This window comes from Chlamydotis macqueenii, chromosome 12 (assembly GCF_036417535.1).
Source record: "Chlamydotis macqueenii isolate bChlMac1 chromosome 12, bChlMac1.mat, whole genome shotgun sequence".
Taxonomy (NCBI): Eukaryota; Metazoa; Chordata; class Aves; order Otidiformes; family Otididae; genus Chlamydotis; species Chlamydotis macqueenii.
This window is the reverse complement of record NC_141567.1, coordinates 20,809,868-20,831,231: the sequence shown is the minus strand read 5'-3', so window position 1 is coordinate 20,831,231 and position 21,364 is coordinate 20,809,868. Positions and strand designations below refer to the sequence as shown.

Sequence of the window (21,364 nt, the reverse complement as noted above, 5' to 3'; positions counted from 1 at the left end):
TAGGTGGAATACAGGCCACATCAAAGCACTGCAGTGATGACGATTTGATGTCAGCCGTGTCAGGATTTCATCCAATAGCTCCTTGTACAGCCAGCATATTTCACAGATGTACTAGTAGTAATGTTTTGGTATGTGTATCATAGAATAGTTAGAGTTGGAAGGGACCTTCAACGGTCATCTAGTCCATGTTAATCTTTGATATGCCAACCTAATTTTTTTTTTAATTTCCAAAGCAAATATATGTTACTTATGTTAAATAAAACAGAATAATAGAAATTATGATGATGTGGCATGCTTTATATTATTAAAAAGTACAGTACACCAGAAGTCTTTATTTTATCTCAGGACAAAAGTATATATACGTTGAACTCTAACATATTTTCTGACTTAAACCTATGAAGGTATCTACAGAACTAAACTCATGTCTGAAATCTTTAATTTAAGGCAAATAATAAAAAAAATGATTCTTCTTAAGTTCAGGAAACAAATGACATTAAGTTGCAAGATTGACGAATGGACTGGAGAATGTTTGTGGGTATCCATCAGCTCTTTTTAGTATAATCGGAGTGTCAGTAGACCAGTCAAACTGTTTAAACTGTATGCATGTGCACTGAAAGGATTTGTTAAGTATTAGGAATATGTGCACGTAGGCACCCTAATTCATTGATTCGAATGATGACGAGAGAAGACATTTTTCTCTCTAATGCCAACAGGTGACTCCACAAAATGCTTGTGCTTTCAGACATTGTTTTCCTCCTTTGTTCTAAGGTTTTTGTCCAGTAAAATGCTTTAGCCTTCCATTGGCATGTTATATTTAATAAAAACAAGGTAAAATAATATAAAATGTTTCAGGAAATCTTTCAAAAGGCACATGAAAAAATACAGAACAGGAAACCATTTGGGTGTGACCTGTCATGTGCCTTCACCTTGTTTAGTCAGCTTTTAAGCCTGTGTTCTGTTTTCCTATCACCCATCCTGTTCCAGAGGGCTGTGTCTGCAGCTCCAGCAGTTAGCTGGTCTGGAAAAGCTTAGGTATTCTGCTAAGCTTTCTGCAGTGTTTGTGATTTCCAGGTGTGATTGGGGTACAGGCTTTATAGAGCTGGATGGATGGAGCCAGATAGCTGACTCAGTGGAAAACCAGCAGTGACCCAAAGAGAGGAAAGGGAGGCTTTTCCCTATAAAATATTTGGTCTGGGAAACTCTTGATAAAGTTCCTGGCTCTCATTTTGATGAGCTGGAGTTCTGCTGCAGAGCTGGAAAAATCACCTGATGGAATCTGGAGCTGTTTCAAGAGGCATACTTTACTTTGGACTGCTATGGGAAAATACCTTTTTTGTTGTGGGATTTGTTGATGCTTTTGATGAAAAAAAAAGTTCCATAGGTTTTTTTTTGTGGAAGGTCTTTGAAGTGAGTCTTACTAATTTGTTTTGAGATCCTTGCTTTGATATTGGGACTATTTAGATGTTACTTTAAGGGACTGCATTTATATCAGAACTTCCCATGAAGACTTACAGAAATGGCTTCATATCTGCATGGAAGAAAGAAGAAACAGTCTCTCGGAATGAATGCTTTCCCAACTATGTAACTGTATTTTGCAACCTATCTGCTATAATTTTCAGATAAGGTATTTTGACCTGGAGCATCATTGTAATTAATATCTTAGGCTTATGTCTGGGCATCATGCTCTGCTGGTTGATACGTCATGTTCCATATTCTCAAGCGATGCCATCTTGCCATGTCTCTCATGTAGGATAGTATCAAAGCCCTAAAGACAAAAAAGGAACATTTGAATTTTTGAAACATTAATTTACCTCTTCCTTACTCAATAGCTCATTGTTTGATTTGTTGGCAAAATCCCGTACATATAAATTATTTCAGAACCAACATGTTCTTAATTGCTTACTGGCTTTGACATTTAATTGACTATAGTAGAAAGTGGAAAAAAAAAATCTGTGTCTGTGTGTATGGCTGAGAGGAACCATTTGTACTTGCGTGTGCAGTCTTTCACTTCAGCAGTAGCCAGTGTCTTTACTGACACGGTTTAGACAGATGTCCACTGAGCTGTGTGCGTAGAATTTAAACAGCGCATCCTGCCCTAGATGGAGAGGAGTGCACGTAGTAAGAACGGTGCCATTGATGCTATCTGGTGTAGCACATGCATGGGTCTTGCTGCCTGTGCGTATCTGCTTTTCTAGTTCCTTTTGGGCAGCCATTAGAAAACAGGGCTACTCAGCAAAGCCTGCTGAAAAATCCTTAAGCCTACAATTCAGTTGCTTACTCAGCCTACTGATAACTGCAATTATGTGTGTGCTTGGGAAAGGGAGCATTTTAATTTCTCCTAATACATGCTGTAACAGAGGTGTAGGACAAAAGGAAGAAAATCAAGTTAATGAGAATCAGCAAAGTGGCCTTGCAGAGACAGAAAGTTAAAATAAGCCAAGTTCTGCTTATTTAGCACCTTCACAGACAAAGAAAGCACTGGCTGCAGCCAGTGGTTAGATGTTCACTACCAAGAAAAGACCTAAGTCAACAGAAAGTCTTTTTAGTCTTTTAAACGTTCAGTGACCTCTCTTCTGGTTATGAGTCTCTTCTTCACTTTTGGTCAGAGAGTCAGCACCTCGAATAGGAAAACTACTGCTGCAGGAGTAAGCAGTGACTGAGCTGTGCAGCTGAATTCTCAGATCATTTATGAACATTAAAAAGAATAAATTTGTTTTGGATAAGGTGAAATTTAGAAGGGAAAAAAAAAAAAGCTGGTTCAGGAAGAATTGCTTTTCCTCTTTAATTTTTCTTAGCTTTTTGAGCTAAGAAAAAAAAAAGTGTTTCGTTTGTTTGGGATATTTTCCACTTGGAGATTTAATCTTGTTCCAAAATATCCTTGATTCTGTGATGATGTTTATGGGAACACATTTGATGTGAGCTTTAAAAAAGCCTTTGGTTCTTAGACTGCGTGTTTGCTCCCTTCTTCCTTCCTGTGTCTTGCCTTCTCCAGTCTCGTTCTAATCAACAGGGAGGAAAAGGTGTGGTGTCAAACAAATGCTTTCAGTGGGCAGGCAGAGGGCTGCAGGTGGAAGGAGGCTTTGCCTTTGGGTAGACATTTTAGGATTAAGAGATTTGGTGGGTGGCCATGTAGGAACTTCCTGAGGAGGTGCTTTCCCTATTTTCTCTCGTGGCAGAACTCAAAGGCAACTTTTGCTTGTTTCTCCAGGTTCACGGAAGGTGCAAGAATCTTGCAAATAGTATTTTGCATTTTTTTTTCCAAAGCCAGCGTACTTGGCTAGTAAATTAAAAAACACGTTAAGTTTCATTTGTACTTCCCTGAGCTTTTCATTCCAGCTACAGATGGACTGTGCAAATTTTACTCATATCATGAAATTCTAGAGTTCTGCTCTTGCAGACTACCCACTGGGAGAGATGCACTGTCGTGAACAACACTGCTTTATGATTAAGTGCAGGATTTGACTCAGAAGTTGGTGATGTATTATGTTTAACATATTTAATTATTTTATTACTGGTTTTCGCTCAAAAAGGAAAAATAACAGTTCCTTCATAGCTTGTTCTAAGCTTATATTTCATATTAATTTCTCAGATGGCTCACTTTAGTGTTGTAGATCTGTGCAGTCCTGCGCTATGTGACTGGGTGTACATTATCAGAGAGCTCAGTATCCTTTGATTGCCTTGTAGGATACAATCAGTTACGGTAACGCAGCTCTAGGACTCAAAATCTAGCTTTTGTCGACATGCAGTTTGAAATGTAGTTAACATCCCATGTAACTGCACCAGACAAAAATACTAGCAAATTTCCAAGTGCTGTATAGTACAAAAGTTAAATTCAAAATCAATTCTATTTTACTTGTGGTATTTCTGTCAAACTCATTCATGCTGCATGTATGGCTTCAAATGTGGTATTAGTATTGACTGTATTGTGGAGTTTAAATTCAGAAGTGTTTCACCTGTAGAGAAGTTTTTTGAAGAAAAAGAATGAGAGGTGAGGGTCTTACTTAGCTTTAAATGCTGGGGATTTTTTGTGGATTCCATAATGTGTATTTTTGTGTGCCCATGAAAAATGTGCTCACCATATGTTAGCATTTTGAATGTGTAATTTGTGAATTTAGGCCTTGTGCTCTTTATCCTGCAGCTTGGCAATATACAACACTGACGAACAGAAAAATACCAGTAGCTTTAATGGCTTGTTGTGAAAATTTAACTGGTATTTTTTTTTCCCGTGACTAGCTGTGGACCCTGCAGCCCAAACCTCGAGATACTGCTTGAAGTCAGTGAGAGCAGGATGAGTACAGAGCAGTTACGCACTCAGGCTGTTCATTTACTTGAGTATGAGAAACAACATTTCTGTCTTACTCATTTATTTTCCAAACAATTAATCTCTAAAAATTGTGCTTAACTTACGTGGGTAGAGCCATTTGTATATTTCATTTTTTTTCTATTACTGCACAAGATTTTTGTTAGTGATGTTTTATTTCTTAATCTTTATTTGTCTTTACTGGGTGTACCTTTCTTCTTGTAAGTAGCCCGTTCATTTTAAAAGAAATGCTCTATTTTAAATCAAATTTACAGTGGCTTATTATTCAGAAGAGTAGTGATGGTGTCTGTCTCTGTATAGAAAGATTGTTTATAATTTATTTTTCAGGTGTGTAGCTGAAATAGGCCTGTGGTTATAGTAACATATACAGGAAGACACCTTTTTCCCCTCCGTTATGTTCAGCTGGAATAGACCAAGCGAGGAAAAGCAAAGCAAGTGCAGGTTCACATGGAGAAACTTTATTGCTACACAGGGTGCTTTGTGTGTGTGTATGTATGTATTTCTAATAAGTCTGAAGTTCTTAGTGTTCTTTGTTCTTGGAGGATCCTTTACTTTTTTTCGTCTTCTGCTACACAGAAGTCAGATTTTAATGGTTTTTATCACTTTTGAAGTAACAGTACTGCTTTTTGGCAAGACAAAATAAACTTAAAAGACAATTTATGCATATAGGCATCAGACTGATGTTTGAAGTCTTAAATATGGCTTGGATGAGGGTGTTCTGTGCAACTGTCATAAATATGAAGGTACACAAACTACACTGCAGTTACTGACTGTGCATGAGTAAGAATCACAAGGAGGAACGCAAATTTGTACAGCATGGTGGGGAGTATGTGCAGGGGATGATGTGAGCGATGCTTTATCCTCGAGCTCTGCCAGCCAAAAAGAGATTTAAACACAGCAGAGATAGGAGAAAGAGCACGGTTTTGGAGGCACTGCTGATGTAATTGTGTCAGACACAGGCTGGCAGACACCCACCCCGCAGCTGGAAGGAATCATCCCAGCTCCATCTCCCTGTGCCATTTCTCCTCCTCCTCCTCTATTGCTTGTGCTACTGTCTGGTTTATGAAGCCACACAGTGGAGGGTGTTTGAGCTCTGATCTGGACTGAAAATAATCCACTTCCACACAGAAAAAAAAATCAAAGTTAATTGTGAAAATGTTTAGCCCACAGGGTAGCTGTATGAATTCTTGATCCTGTCTGCACGGGTGTGAGACAGCAGCAGCGCAGGGATGAGCGTTCTGGAGTACGGGGGCTCGAAACTGCTTTCAGCGGCTGTATTGTTGAAAGCATGAATGCGACGATGTGCTCAGCCTTTTGTACTGTACAAAATCGCAAGTTAGCAACGATGTCGCTTCACAGTCCTTAGAAGGAAAAGGTGCACGGTGGGGCAAGTTGTTAACAGCTCTCCAAAATCGCATGCCTAAGACTAAAACAGAGTTTTGTTTTGCAGTCTGGTTGCAAATATCAGGTGATTTTGGATACGCTGTGATTTCTAAGATGTCCCTGTGTTTTGCAGGAACTTCCATGTAAACAATTCTCTTTTAACTGTTTTTAAGAATTGAATTAAAGGGAGAGTTACTGGGCACTACAAAGTTAGGGAGCTTCTTTCAGAGTGAATTGAGAATCTCTCATAGACTGGGAATCTTGACCAAGAAAGTATTTCTCTTTTCAGCCTTATTTCTGTGACACCTGGTCATTACATGAGATAAAAGCAGACTTGGGTCTGTATTTCTTATTAGAAATGTCAAATACATCCCATTGCGAGTCAGTGACTACCTTTCGCTGAACAGGGGCAGCACAAACCAGAGAAGAAATGATCTTGCAGTAGACAGCTTTGAAGTCCATTTTCCTCTTTATAAAACTTTTATAAAACTTTTTAGCAGCTGAAGACTGTATTGATTTGCTGTATGCCTGCTGCCAGTATGGCAGGTATGCTGTGGCGTTCCGGCCACTGACTTTGACACAGCTCTAAATTCAAAGCATAAGTTTCAAACTCCCTCTGTAGCATTTATCTAACACTTGGCACTGTTTCCAGAAAGGCTCAGGAGCAAGACCTCCCCGGTGCCATTTAGTGCTTTGTATTTTCCAGAGATTTGAAGAGCTGAGGTTATCTGATCATAAACCATACAGATGGGTTTTGCTCAAATCTTTCTCTTTTTAAAGAGACTGTTAAAAGATTACAGGAATTTAAAAAAAAAAACAGTATGAAATTGTTAAAGCAGCTTTGTGAATTAAATTGTTTGCTAATTAGAAGTAAACAACACAATTATTATAAATGTACTCAAACTTTTTTCTTTTTTTTGTTTTACAGTGTCTATGGCTTAGGGTATGACCAGTCTCTATGAGTTGCCATAGAGAATTATTTCAAGTCCTGCCTTTGAGTATATGGGAAATGGTGTAATTTATATACCTAATTTTTCCTAAAGCCTTTTTACAAATTATACTGGCTAGAGGGCAATCTGGAGTCTCAGGAGTTGAAACCCACTGAGACAGCATCCTGCCCTGAGCATGCCTTCATCACTGTATATGGCAAGCATTCATTCATCTACATCTCATCTGGTAAAGTTTATTATGGTTTTTTGTTTTTTTTTTTTTTTTAATGGACTCTTGCTTCTGCTCTTCCAACTGCTGTTCTGGTCACCAGCATGTAAGCAGAGAGTGCTCTATAAGCCTGATAGAAGTGATGCTAAAAAATACATATAGTTAAATAGGTAGCTATTGAGATTATATGAACAATTTAAACCTTTTTTAAGGTCTTAAGCAGTAAGAAAATATTGCGCTGAAATGATTTTATTTATAAGGTTGTGCAAAGTAATTTTACAAGGAATGCTACTATCTGTCTTTGTTCAGGAAATTGGCAACATCCTACGGAGAATATGAATTTAAAATAGTGAATGCGTATTTGCATTAGGAAAATTTAATGTTTTATTATTACCTTTTTTTGTGTAGAAAAGTAATATGGTGATTTGTCTCTCACCACCCAGCCACTGTGCTTCCATCTTTACTTGGAGGAATACAGGACTGATTGAGTATGCCTGGATGGTACATTGAAACTTTTATTCTTTACATGAAAAGCCAGGGAAGTTTCTCATGAGTGTAATTTTTGCTACTGATTATTGGAGTGTAGAAACCTGGGATCTGGTATTTTTAAGCTCATAGTTCAAGGAACTCCCATGTGATACTAATTCCTTTTCTCAGTGCAAACCCAGACTGAATTGGAGCTAGTGATCTGGAGAGGTAAGGTATTGTATCCTGTTGTTAGCCCTTTAAATAATTGCAAAAGTGGGAATGGAGAAGGTATAGAAATGCCAAATTGACATAATTTAAAGCAATGACAATTCATATTAACAGGCTAGGTAAAAACATGTATGGAGTTAAATTTTTGCTTTAAATAGTCCTTTTTTTGAAGGAAGCAGAAAAATGAACATGGCTATGGTTTTTGGTTTTGATTTTTGTTTGTTTTTTTTAATGAGGAAGTCAGAATCAGTATAATGACTATTTTAATGGAGCTGAATGGAATTATTTTAGAATCACTCGGAAATATCTTAACTCTAATTTACTTTTTGAGAATGGTCAGGATTCAGTATTCTTAGCAAGGCATGCTTTAATGCAAGTCTTTGAAGAACAGAATGCATAATGCTTTTTAAAATGTAAAAACATTGAGTGCTTATTGTGTCCAAGACAAACTGAACATAGGAAAATAGAGAAGCAAACCTTTTTCCAAAGTAAAAATACGTATGAAATGACTCTTTTCTCAAGTATATGTCATTGTTTCTTTTGTAATTATTTTTCCATGTATGTGTAAGTATGTTACATTTATAATCATGAATGCTTCATGTATTTTCTGACTTTTTTTCTGTTATTTTTTGTCTTTCTCCGTTGGGTATGATTTGATGTTTATTCAGTTCAGCTACTTTGGTTTCATTTACCCCTGAAAAGCAAATTTTTTTTCAGAAAGAGGCATAAAAGATAGAACACACTTCCTTGGTATTGTATACTCTTTCTCCATTTTACCTGATTTTATAGCTTATGTTAGACACGGAAGGCATTCTGCTTCAGGAGATTCTGCACAGAGATTTTCATTTTGCATTTAGTAGTCATTACTGTCACAACAAGTGTAAATATAACTCTTGGGAAGTGTATTTCTGTTGATTTATACTTTCTCTGACGGTTGGTGTTGTTTTGTTTTTTTTTTTTCCCCCTCCACAGATTAAATTTGACAGTGATGGTGTCTGCGTTTGCTGTGAAATGCAGCATCAAACATCAGGCTGCAGTAACTTGGGAGAAACGCTGAAACTGAACCCTCTGCAGGAGTGTAATGTTGTGAGGCTGACCCTAAAGGTGCGATATGACAAGAATTAACAGTTTGTTTCAGTTTTAAATAGTGAGTACTTAACAATATAGAAGTGTGTGATGAAAGGAGTCGCTGATTTTCTCTGTGTTCATATACTCTTACCTGCAAAAAAAATCCAAATCTCTTCATCCAGCAGAATTTAGTGCATCTGTGCATGAAGATGGTTTAATGTTACACACTCGGTATCTGTATTTGTATAGGAAAAGAAGCATATCTTGACATTGCTGGTTAAAAAAAGAATAACTGCTTCTTGGATTGCTCAATTCAGGATTGTATTCTGTGGTAGTTTCAGAGAAATGCGTTCTGAGAAGGTAATGCAGGAAAATAACTTCTCAGAAAGACATTCTTCAAAGTATGACAGATGTAAAACCGTGAACCTGTCGTACAGAAAAAGCTAACTTGCTGATCCTATAAAAATAAAGATTGAGGGAGCATATGGTTGCTTGCTGTAAATATGTCAGTAGAGTAAACTTTAATGAGAGAGAAAAGAACTGTTTATCTTTGAGGACATTGTCAGCATATGAAGTGAGTAGAAGTGACATATGCTGGAAATCAGGGTAAGGTTTCTAACCAATACAGCGATCAGAATGGAAGCACAAAATATGATTTATTTTAAAATATAATTCCGTCATTTATAAAAGGAATATTTTAGTAGGAATATTGAGTACAAAGGCTCAACTGTGCTCACTGTTTGGGGAGCCAGAGGGAGAGAAAGTGTAGAGTACCAGAGTTAAGATTATACACCTTTATCTATAACATTATGTAGGTTTCATGCTCCTTCTCTTTATTGAGGGTGGGGTAAAAATTTCATGTTTCCACTAAGTCATTTTGGTAGTAGCAGCTGCACTGTGAACAGAACAATTGCACACATATTGCCTCTCTGATCTTGTTCCTAGGCAGTCAAACAAGACAAGGGAAAATAACAGTGGCTACAGTCTTGTTTATGCTAAATTGTGTGGGGATCATGTCTTGCATGATATTGAGTGGTTTTTTTAGCAGTTGTTTTGAAAAATTTCTAATTTTTTTTTCTTTATTTGTTCTTGTTGTCTCTGCTCTGAATCATCTCTTTATGCTCCTTTGTAAATCTGTGTCATTTCTTCCTTTCAAAGCCTGCATGAACTAGCCAAACATTTTAACGGGAATGACACAAGAATTAGCACTGCACTATCTATGATCACCCACAGGTACCTACATAGATTTGAGTATTGATTGCAAAAGCTGACCAAATACATGATCTGTGAGATGAGTGCTAATTCCTGTGATGACTTGAATAGTGAAATTTTGGTACAAAATCATATGTTACAGTAAAATGGACAAAAATACTCTGCCACTTCGCTGTTGTAAGGGTTGGAGACTCAACCCATTTCAAGGACAGTGTATTGGTGGGTTTAGAGTTTTATTTATAAGACATTATAGCCTTGTCTGCACATCTCTAGTAAAAATAGCACAGTTGCATGTTGTGACAAACCACCGTTAAGTTCTGCAGGCACCCAAGTCTGATCCATCTGCTCTGTTTTACAGTGGAGAGATTTTCTGGTTACTGTTTTTCACCAGAAGATGCATTTTCCACACAATTTCCTGCATTAATAGCTCCTAAACTGTCCCTGAAAATGAGATTGCTTGCTTTCCTCTGGATACTCAGGGTCAATATTTTGTGCTGCTAAAGAATGTTGGTGTCTCACTATCTTGATTGTAACAATAACTGTGCTTCTAGAACAACTCAATCCTATGTTAGGAATTTACTTGACTTAATTCAAACCAAATTAAGGTAAAAGCAAATCCTGCCTGTTTACAGAATTCAAAAATCCTACCGGTTTTCAAAGAGTTCTAAACATTTATTAAGAATCGGGTGTACAGAAATGAGGTCGTGACCACAGATGTGATGGACCTAGGATGCAGTTTCACTAGCATCGACTCAATCTGCTTTTCCACAGAGCTACCTCCAGAAGGGGCAGTTCTGTATCTGGCTGTTTCCTGCCACTGAGTTTGTTGGTTTGGATTTAGCAGTCATGTCATCACAGAATGAATCTGTTCAATTAACTGATCTGGTCTGGTCCAAAAGCCCACAGCATCTGCACTGGCCTTTTAGTGAAAACAGTCTGGCCATGAGAGCTACGCTTTCTTCCGTCACACAGATCCACCTTTGGGATTACTGAAATTCCAAGCCTTCACCTGGCAGGTAGAGTGCAGTGAAGTGCTGTAGCCCAGATGCCAAAAGGAGCACGCGCCTGCCTGTTCCTTCTGAGTCACCTCTTTCAACAGCAAAGTTCACTCAGGTTGAATTCAGCTGGTGTGGAACTAGGCTTGGCGTTAGACACTTCATATGCTGAACTTCACATCCCATACAAATAGGATCAGTAAATCATGTAAATCAAGATGAATACGTCAAAAAAAACATGTTTGCAAGCCTAATGTGTACCTCACTGTTCACTCTTGCCAGTTGAAGTTAGGTCTAGTGTCACAAATGTGAATGATAATGATTCGGGCAAACTCTGGTTTACAGAGATTTTGTGTTTAGCATCAAAGATATACAATGGTTTTACAAATGTAGGAGAGGATGCTGTTATACCAGAAAGTTTGTTTCAGGACATTCCTTTTAATAATTAATGATTTTTGAAAAAATAATTTTTATAAGATGAAATATTAGAAATCATTTGTCTTCTGCTTCTTAAATCTTATACAGACTTACTTTTGTCTTATGAACTTAATTGAAGAGGAAAAGATAACATTATCCTGATAGGAAAAAGATAAGGTTTTTCCATGCAATAAAATCCCTAAAAGAAAAACATGAGCTGAAGCACAAAGCTATGGCAAAATGTTTTATTTTATTGATATATAGACTACCTTACCTTACAATTAATGGAATCTTACAGCACTTGGTATTCTAAAATCTTAAAACATCCAACATTTGAAATTTTTTGGGTAAAACACAAAAGGCTTATTATTTCAATATCTATAAACCAATCATTTGAAATGAATTGTTTGCCAGAACCAACAGATCACAACTTGTGCAAATAACACTTTGTAATCTTACCTTATCTTGTGCTTGGAAGCAGTTGAGTAATTTTTTACTTTCTGAGAAAGACTTCAGTTGAGCTCGTTTTGCTCTTACTTTCTGTCCAAACAGGAGAGGAGTGATTCTAATGCATGAAGTAGAAGTTTATGGCCAAAGATGCCAGAGTTTGTGGAGTGCTAAGGGAACTGTGGAACAGGACAGGAGCACAGACCTGTTATGAGGAGGCTTGAGTTAGCTAAAGAGCTGAAGCTCTACTGGAAAAGTTCTTAGAGGCTCAGAAACTGCTGAAGATTTAAAAGTAGTGTATCACATAAAACAGCCAGTCAGTTTAGCCGAGATGTTACCAGCAGTGTATTACTTTCTTGACTGGCTCTCAGTCATCCGATGTTGCTGTGCAAGCTGGCTTTTATGCAGGTAAAACCAGAAAAAATGCAGAGGAGTAACCTTTTTTATATATACGCACACATAGACCTAGGTATAAAATGGTATCTCTGGATTACATTGCTGATTGTACTTCAGGCAACGTCCTAAACCTTTGCCAACATGAGACCAGTGTGAATGAGATGCCTTTTTTAAACAATTGCACCTCTGAATGAGCATAAAATGCTGACATAGTAGTCTGCAGTGAATGTGTTGGTTTGTAGATGAAATTTATCTTGTAATGTTAATTAAAGTGCAAAGACTGAATTTTCCTGACAGCTTTCATCTGTGAAAATTATTCCTTTTTCCTAAACTCAGAATATCCTGAACTTATTGAAGACATGCATGCAACAAAGCTTATCTTCTTGAGATTGTGTTTTGAGAGGATGAAGTTAGATATTAGAAGATAAATTGTTTTTTAATGTATTATTACTCTCTGATATTTGCATGTAAGAGGAGAATGTTTTGCTGCTTGGATTTAATAATGATTCAGTAGGGTATTTTTAATTACTTTAACAGCTTACACAGCCCACTATACCTGCCGTCATGTATGCTAATTTTTGAATTTGCTAGTTAAATAATTGCTTCCTAATTTACTTAAAGTGCTTCTGTAGAGTGGTTTTGTGACTGTAGAGGCTAGGGGAAAAGCTGATTCCCTGCCTGTATTTTCAGCATAAACATTTGATTTGGAGCTGCTAAAATTAAAGTACAATATAAATAGTCTTTTCCAGGTTACTGCTTCCATTCATTAGTTTGTAAGCTAGGCATGATTATTAGAGATTTATGTAATTTGAGGTTCTTACAGGCTTCTGTGCGAACCTTTCCTTTCCTGTCCTTTGAATCCAAATACGTTGTTAGGAGGTTTCCTGATGACCAAGCCTACCCAGATGTTTAGTATGGGAAGAGTGTACTTTCACTTGCAGAACAGAGGAGGATGATTCCTAATGTGTTCTTTAGAGTTACAAGAACAGACTTTCCTCAGATTCACTATATGACCAAATCCGAAATACTTAATTTTGCTGAATGACTTCCTAAAAGACTTCATAATCTGCTTAAAATTGGATAAAGCTCAGTGCAGAATAAGAAGTAAATTCCTATCAGATTTTTAAATGCTAGAGTTGTTTCATGTTCCTTAACAGGTAACTGAAAATATTCTTTATGCTCAGAGTGTATTTACTGTACCAGATACCATCAAGAATAGAGCGGTTCAGTGTGGGATTTGTAGTCTGAATAGTTGAGCTTACAAGTATGCAAAAGTTCTAAGTAAGTGTTGTGTAGCAGACATAGTCTGCTCATAGTTTTCCTTCCTTGTGAATGTATTTGTTCCTAGCTTAGGCAATGTGTGAATACGGTTGTGAACGTTTCTCATGGCTGAAAAGCTGCCTCTTTGAATTACTGGAACCTGTTTATTGCGCACTTATCCAGTTATTTTATGGAACCTTAGTCTTTCAGGAGTCTTTAACATATCTCCAGTGCTAAATTTAATGTAGACACCTGACTTGATGAGGGAATGCCAACTTGCATCCAAGCAGAGAAGACCTTTTTGAGTTTTATTTTCTTAAATAGCAGCTGTGCACTGCTTCTTTAAAAATTTAGTAAATATTTCAGACCCATATAAAATTCATACCTTAAATCTATTTTATGGAGCATTGGCCATTTCTCCATTTACAGTTTCAGAATTGATTTCTTGTAAGCAAAGCCAGTCTTCCGAGTAGTAGAGCAGCTATTTTTTTTTCTAGTGTTTTTCAGACATACCCAGTTAGAACAACTGAAGTTATAATTTGAGTTAAAAGGATTGTTACCCTTGAATTCATGAACAGAAGAGGTACACTGACACTAATTTCATGGGTGAAGAAGCTTTACTGCTCATTATCTCTTTTCACGTTACAGTAGTATAAGAAATGATGCACTGTAATTAAAGTCAATCAAGGAGAAAAGAAATCATCTTCACAGAATTGCAGAAGCGAAGCTGGTTTTAGCCCTTGATCAGCGTCGATATTTAGATCCACGTATTCAGGGCTACTGATTAGAGTGTTCTTTTTTTACACACCAGCAAGCTTATTATACTCCTTTTCTTGTGTATTGACTAAGCTCTCAAAAGTGCAGTCGTCTTAAGAGCCTCAAAGACTACGAACCTTTTATTTCCGGAGGAATTGAAACAAATAAAGCAATCTATTGAGCCAGCAATAAATATGTTGTAAAGAGAGATGCCAGTTCAATATTTTCGTACAGGTTAGAATTCCTAGGAAGTACTGGGTTTGTGCTATGTAGGATTTTTTTTGGTAATATGAACATAAATAATACATTTCACAAAAAATAATAAATATTTTAGATGTTGTAAATAAATGTGGAGACAGATGTAAGTGGGGACAAGAAGAATTGATCTGGACTTTGTTTCCTTCTAAAGCAAAACAGATTTAAATACAGATTCTCAATTCTGTGTAAGCAGCACAGCTGAATAATTTTCTATACAATATTTGCCAGAAAGAATGACTATTTTCTGGTAAGAGTGCTTCATTTGGGTGGTACATGTCTGTATTGAATGTTAAATTCCCTGGTTTGATCTTCATGCATGTGACTTAATGACAGTACCATTCACCGCTATCATATAAAACGCCAAAGAGTGATTAAATATTTACCGAAGTTTACATTTGAGCTGAGCTGTGAAAGTGTCCAGAGATTCTCATTTTATTTTGACTTACTTGATTTTTGATCTGTATTTAGTAGGTATGTAAGAGAAATTAGGAAGCTCCTGCGATAGTTTGGTAAAAGAAGACAGATTCAGCAAGACCATCCGTGTTTTTTCCAAATAACAATTATCCTGAAGCATGTAAATTTATTGGGCTTACGCTGAAGTCCTTTGGCATGAGCGTTGTAACTCGGCTTTGTTTCAAGCCCTTACAAAACAGTTGTTATGGTAGGTGGTTACATATTGAAGGAAAGTTTCAGAGAAACTTCCTGGGTTTTGGCTTGGTGCTTCTGTATTTGATGAATAAAGTGTGTAGGAACAAGATGAAACACCCTCGTTTGAAAGGTTAATGTGTCCTACTGCTTTTTCATGGCTATGAGTTTGGAGATGCTGTACGTATGGAAGCAGAGTTCGTTAGAAATTCACCTTATTGCCTGGTTTCACATGCAGGCTGCTGTCAGTCGTGTAGTACCTCCCTTCCAGAGCTCAAATTACATGGAGTTTTTGCTGTTAATGTTGACTGCATGTATTACTACATGTATTACAGCTGGCTTCCAGCTGGAGTTGACAAATACGGTTTTTCTACAGCTGGTTCTGGAAGACAACCGACAGTAGAGAGAAATTCAGTTACAACTTTGTTTTCCAAGATGAAGGAACTCTATGAATATGGCTCACCATTAGAGCAAACCGGTGGTATTCTGGTTTTGCTTTATATTTGCTGTTATAGGACAAATTGCGTTTTGAAGGGCAGAATTTCAGAAGGGTGAATACACTTGTACTGAGTGTTCTTTGGTTATAAAGGAGCCAGTTTTGCCACCTCTCCCATAGCTAATGGGGTACGCGTGCCATTGTCATTTTTTTCGTTTTAAATTCTGTCTCATTCCAGAGATTTTCTTTGCTTCTGACAGGTAATTGCGTGTGCTAACAGCTGTTCTAAATTACTTTGTTAAATGATTGTTTCTACAGTTGAATTATTGAAGCGATAAATCAATCACCAATTTTTTCCTTATTCCAGTTTAATACCATCTGACTGCCTTATCGCCTAGCAGTTTAATGGAAAACCAAGAAAATGAGTGTTTAGGACAAATTGCTTTTTCAGTATATTACTGTATGGTTTTTTTCATATGTTGTTCTCACTGAATGGTACCCTAAAATTATATATTAAAATATTACAACTAAACTTTCAGATTTTTAAAAACACTCTGTTTTCATGTTGTCTGAGCTCACTGGCATAAAAGTGGTGAGGATCCTTGGATGTTTGGGAATGCAACTGGGATTTTTAAGAGGATGGCAGGTACCCTCTCTTCACCACAAATTTTGTATGTAGAAGCCTATGAAATAAGCAAGATGGCTGTCTGTTTTCTGTGGGAGAGGAGCTCTGTTCAGACAGTCTTCCTATGCTGTGTCAAACTGGAGCTCCTTTCTGGAGCAAGGCTCGTCAGAGGGAGGCTGTGCTACTCCTTCCCTACCACAGCCAGGAGCTGCTACAGCTACTCTTCGTAGAAACTAATATGTAGAATGGACATACTGAAATACTACATTCAGATAATACTACTAATAACTTTCACAATCATGTAGTCAACAAAGCAGTCTGTAACTTACACTTATTTGCAGAGATTACAGCTTGGGCAGCTTTTATTTATCAGCTAAAGTCTAAAAGCAGTTCCATTAAAGAGAAGTAACCATGTTTTGGATGAGCAGATGACATATAGGACATCCAAAAAGGGCATTTGGGGTCCCTTTACAAGGCCATGGTCAAGGATTTTAAAAGAATGGCACTGCAAAATATGAAGCTGTCACTTTGCTGGAGAGCCACTGTTACTGCATGATTGGATTTGGCCAACTGTTTGGCTAACGTCAGGATTTTTAAGTTGCAGTTCACACAACCCGTTTGCAGAGTCTTTTCACCCTTCTAAATAGTGGCTTAATTTTAGTGACATTTTCACAGGTGTCTCACCTGTGTGCCTTCCACATAAAACAATATTGAGAAACTGCAGCTGAGGTGACTGCTCAGTGTGGGACTGCAGCCAGGTCACGTATCTGTAATTCCAGAATCATGCAAAAAGCCACAGTTATGTACTTTCAGGTGTATATACGCTGTTTGTGTAGCCAGCAGTGCTTACTGGTGCACCTGAAAGCTCTGGGAAACCTAACTTCTGAATGGTTTGGATGTTCGTAGGCAGCAAGCTGCTTAGGGCGGTGTGGAGTTTGTGTAGTTGTGGCATCAGGAAAACAGAACCAATGTTGGTTAAATCCGGAACATGTTAAACGCTTTGTCACAGCCAGCTTAGAAAAATTAAGATTTTCTCCAAACTGCTAACAACACATCCCATAAGGCTGCCTTCCAGTGTAACAAGTAGACATAAACCCAAAGGGGAGGTGTTTCAGCCTAATTAGACTTAATGCATATGAACAAGAGGGAGGAGACAAGGAATATCCCTTCTGCTTCTGTTCAGCCACAGCTGACATAGTTCTGTGATATATTGCTGCATATTAGCTCTGACTGAGAGCTCCAGCTTTGGTTTTGGCTGAAATTCAAACTGAAGTTCATATATTTGTAGTGTTAAAATGGCATTTTTCACGGAAACATTTCTACTACCTCTAATACAGACGTTAAGACTTTCAGACTGGGGAAATGTTCAGTTTCATTTGGAGCTAAGATTTGAAAGATTTGCTGCTTTTTGTTACATAAGATGAAACTAAAATAATCTATTCTATACTTACATTATGGTATTATTAGTTAATATTTGGTTTTCGTTGGATAGTTTTCAGCTATTATGCTGAAGAAAGCACAGCAAACAAGAAAGTGCACGTGCATAAAACTAGCTTTTGACAGCTAGTTGATAAATATTTAAGAGCATGTACCAGATTAGTGCACAGCCTCTCAATAGGACATAAATAGGTTCATTTAGCCTCCTTTTTACGGTTATAAAGCTCATACAGTGATTTTTGCCTCTGTTGGTGTCTGGAGTTCTATCACTAACATTTCTTGGCATTCTGTGGTTAAACCATGTTTAAACTCAGAGATGGTACAATTCATGGTTTCTTTTTGTTAATTGTTATATTTCTTATATTTCTTCTTTCATTTATAACCTTCATTTCTCCAGATATCTCAATGACTGCTCCAAGTTAAGGGATCACCCTATTCTCTTTGTTTACAGCGTGTTTTTAAGAATCCTACTAATAGAAGATGGAAAGCCGGTCAAGACGCGCCATTTAACCAGGACAACACACCTCCTTTTGTTGGCAGTCTCTGCTTCTCAGTTTGTTGGTTGATGTGAGAAGAGAGCTATGCCTGGTGCCACTTACAGTTTTGGCTTGGCAGAATCAGTTTTGTACAAGTTGCTTTCCTGAATTTAGTAGCCACTCGAGTTTGCTGCCAGAGTGTGTTCTTGGGGCTCAGTATATCTGAACACAGTGTTATTTATAGTGCTGTCTCTCTGAGAAACGTTGGCACGGGATGACTACTCCACAAAGGGCTACATCCCAATGTCCATGTCTTCTGTTCCACAGACAGCCATGTTTTTGTGCAATTCATCTAATACAGCTTTCAACATTCTGGTGGGTTTAGAGTTTGGTGCTCCAGAGTCTTTGTACAGCTGAAGAATTACATTCATTTTGATCTTATACTCTGCTTTCATTCTGAAGATCTCCAGCTGAGATGTTTTACAAGACCACAAATTTTGTGCGACAAACGTTTCCTTCTGAGTTGGTTTTGAACTCTCAGGGATGCAAAAGTGTGCTTATTTCAAGAATTTATGGGACCACAGAGGTGGCTGTGACTGTCACGGAGGAGAGAGCACAGGAAATATGGGAGAGTTTCTGTGAGAAGGCAATCCCTGCTGAAGATGAGGTAACCTCCCAATAGATATAAAGGGAAGGTTTAGTTTTATTATACTTTTTGCTTTGTGATTGTTTTGGGAAATAAATGTTTTTAAAATTTTCATTGCAAAGTATTATTTTAATTGTGCTAGTACAGGCAGAGCTTTGAGGTGCAGCAGCACAGAAACAGTATCAAAAGAGTAACACTGAAAACAGCTTAACTTGATAATAGAAGAAGAAAAAATAGCTGTTCTCTCCTTAAGTAAGATATGTGGATAATAGCGCGAAGAAGATTTAAGAATGCACAAGGATCTTTCGTGGGACCACAGAATAAGTCAAAGGTGTCTGTTTTTAGGGAGAGAAAAGGTAATAAATGGCTATGTAGATAATGACACAATTAATTTGGTAATTACTAAGCTGTAATAAAAATGGAATTCTGCAACCATGACCTCTTGCTTTTTTCACAGATCAGTGTTAAATTCAAATTCAGCTTTCGAGATTTAGCAAGGGACCTACTTGGGAGCGTAACTGGCCACAGAGAAACAGCTCACAATGCCGTCTGAACTCCCGTGGGTCTGTATCTGAATTGATCTAGGCTTGCTTCCAGGCACTTCTAACAGCTGCTTCCACCCCTAAAGGGGTTTGTGTCCTCTGTGGTTAGTGAGTTAAGGTGCTGCAAGAAAATTGTATACAGAACCTGTGGAAGAATAATTCATGTAGTATGCTATACCTATCAGAGCATTAATTATCATAAACATGCTGAAGAATCAGATTTTTGTCTTAAAGAGACTAAAATAGCTGGAAAAATACCATGTAAGAGAAGATTGGTTCAGCAGTTTGTGAAGAGCAAAGAATCATATTTCACACCAGTAGAGAGTCATGTGTTCTGATCAGTGTAGTTCTTGCAGATAGCAACCAAGAATCAGTCACTAAAGATCCTTACTTTTATATTTAATAGAGATTTCCTACTGCTTTAGGCCCCTATGTGTGTAAATGTAGCTGTCTGGCCAGGTGCTGTGGAGAATTAAGATTGTCCCTGTTGTGGTTACTGCTTTTTCACAGACATTTCCTAAAGGGCATCCTAATTGTCATGGCATTCTGGCTGGAATCGGCATAAGCACCTGCGCTGTCTTTCTGGTTGCGTGTTTGGCCGTGGAGGGTTTTACGTCTTGATAGCCTGTTCCTGCTCACTTGCTATCTGTGGTTGAATAAATGAGTGTCCTGTGAATTACCTAATTACTTGTTCTAGAGGGCACAGGGAGGAAATTCCCTGAAAATGCTAAATTGCCTGAGGCTGATTAATGTTTGTTTGGGGGCAGAGGCAAAAGGCTGGTTGTTGGTTTGTGGGTGGATTCCTGTTTGAGTTGGTCTTGCGTTAATACCTAGTAGTGGTGAGGATAGCATAATCATTGCACGGTTATTACCTTCACTGTTAAACATTTAAACTTAACCTCTTTTCCAGGTTTGTTTAGTTTATGCTGTCTTGTTATGTTCTTGACTGATAAATTTCCACTCATTATTGATCTTTATGAAATACGTAAAAATTCTACATCGCTGCATTTGAAACATTCCAGTTGTATCTTCACCTTGAAAGAGATTGCAGTGGGAACAATGCTCTAATTGTGGTATGCTGAGTGTGGAAAAGGAGTCTGTGGGAAGAGGCCACTGGTACTGCGGGCAGTAATCCCTGCCCTACATAACAAGCTGAATGCTGAATAGCAAACTGAGCTCAGCTAGCCATGCGTGGCAGGGGAAAAATCTCAAACCACAACAGAGAAGTCATGATCACTGTGAGCGTTCAGTCTGGAACGCTGCTGCAGCTCAGGGTGCTTGCACAGTCAACTTAACCTTGTGTGTTATTAGCCATGAATAAAAGTTAAAATGATTGATTTGACGCTGTCTGGAGAGGTTTTCTACAATTACTGGTAGAGAAGGGAAAATAACTAAAAATGAAAAGTGTTACTTGGTTTTACTCTATGCTTTGGAATGTGGGAGGAAGGAATTGGGGGGAAAAATAGTTTTTCTCTCTGTATCTCTTTAGTATGAAATGGATTTGATTTATTCCTTATTTTTTATAAATGTGAGATCAGTATAATCGAGAATGAAGGGGGGGGTGTTTGGCTTTTCTCCAGTAAAAATAGTTTTGTTTTTATGATGCCGCTTCTCTCCTCAGCTAGTAGCAGGATGAAGAGGGTAGTACTTCTGCAGGAAAGCATCTTGGGGTTATGTTGAACGAAAGATAAATCAGTGATGTACAACTGCAAAAAAGCTCAGTCATCGCTGCAGGATGTGTAAGGATGAGTACGGCTTGTAAAGCACAAGAAATAATCCTTACGCTATAGTCAGTTTTTGCAAGGCCTTAGTTGCACCCAGTTTATGATTCTGCATTTGAGGAAAAATGTGGACCAACTTGAGGTAAACCAAATAAAGTTAATGAAAATAATCAGAGGAAAATTGGTCTCCGTCGAGGACCAGAGAAAATGGGGTTAATATGTCATGCAGCAAAGGAGGTCAAGACTTGAAGCATGGTAATAGAGTTTAAAGGTGTAAAAGTCAGCTGTGGAATAGCTGTTCTCAAGAGCTGTGGAAGAAAGAGCGATGTTTTGCAGCTGTGAGGTAGACTTCAGGTAGACACTCAGATGATAAACACTGAATCTTTAGGAACAGATCAAAGAAACATCTCATGAGTGAGAGAGGCACAGTTGAGTCTATTGTGAGGCAAGTAAGTTGTATGAGGGTCTT

At 37.8% G+C, this 21,364-nt stretch overlaps 1 protein-coding gene across 4 annotated transcripts in view; it reads left to right on the top strand.

Moving 5' to 3' along the window:
- ENTREP2 (endosomal transmembrane epsin interactor 2) overlaps positions 1–21,364 on the top strand; it is a 130,215-nt gene that overhangs the window by 83,082 nt on the left and 25,769 nt on the right. For all 4 annotated transcript variants that reach the window (XM_086757373.1, XM_086757372.1, XM_086757371.1 and 1 more), the window contains exon 4: positions 8,531–8,662. In XM_086757373.1, coding sequence (XP_086613499.1) covers positions 8,531–8,662 — 132 coding nt within the window. The remainder of the gene's footprint in view (positions 1–8,530; positions 8,663–21,364) is intronic.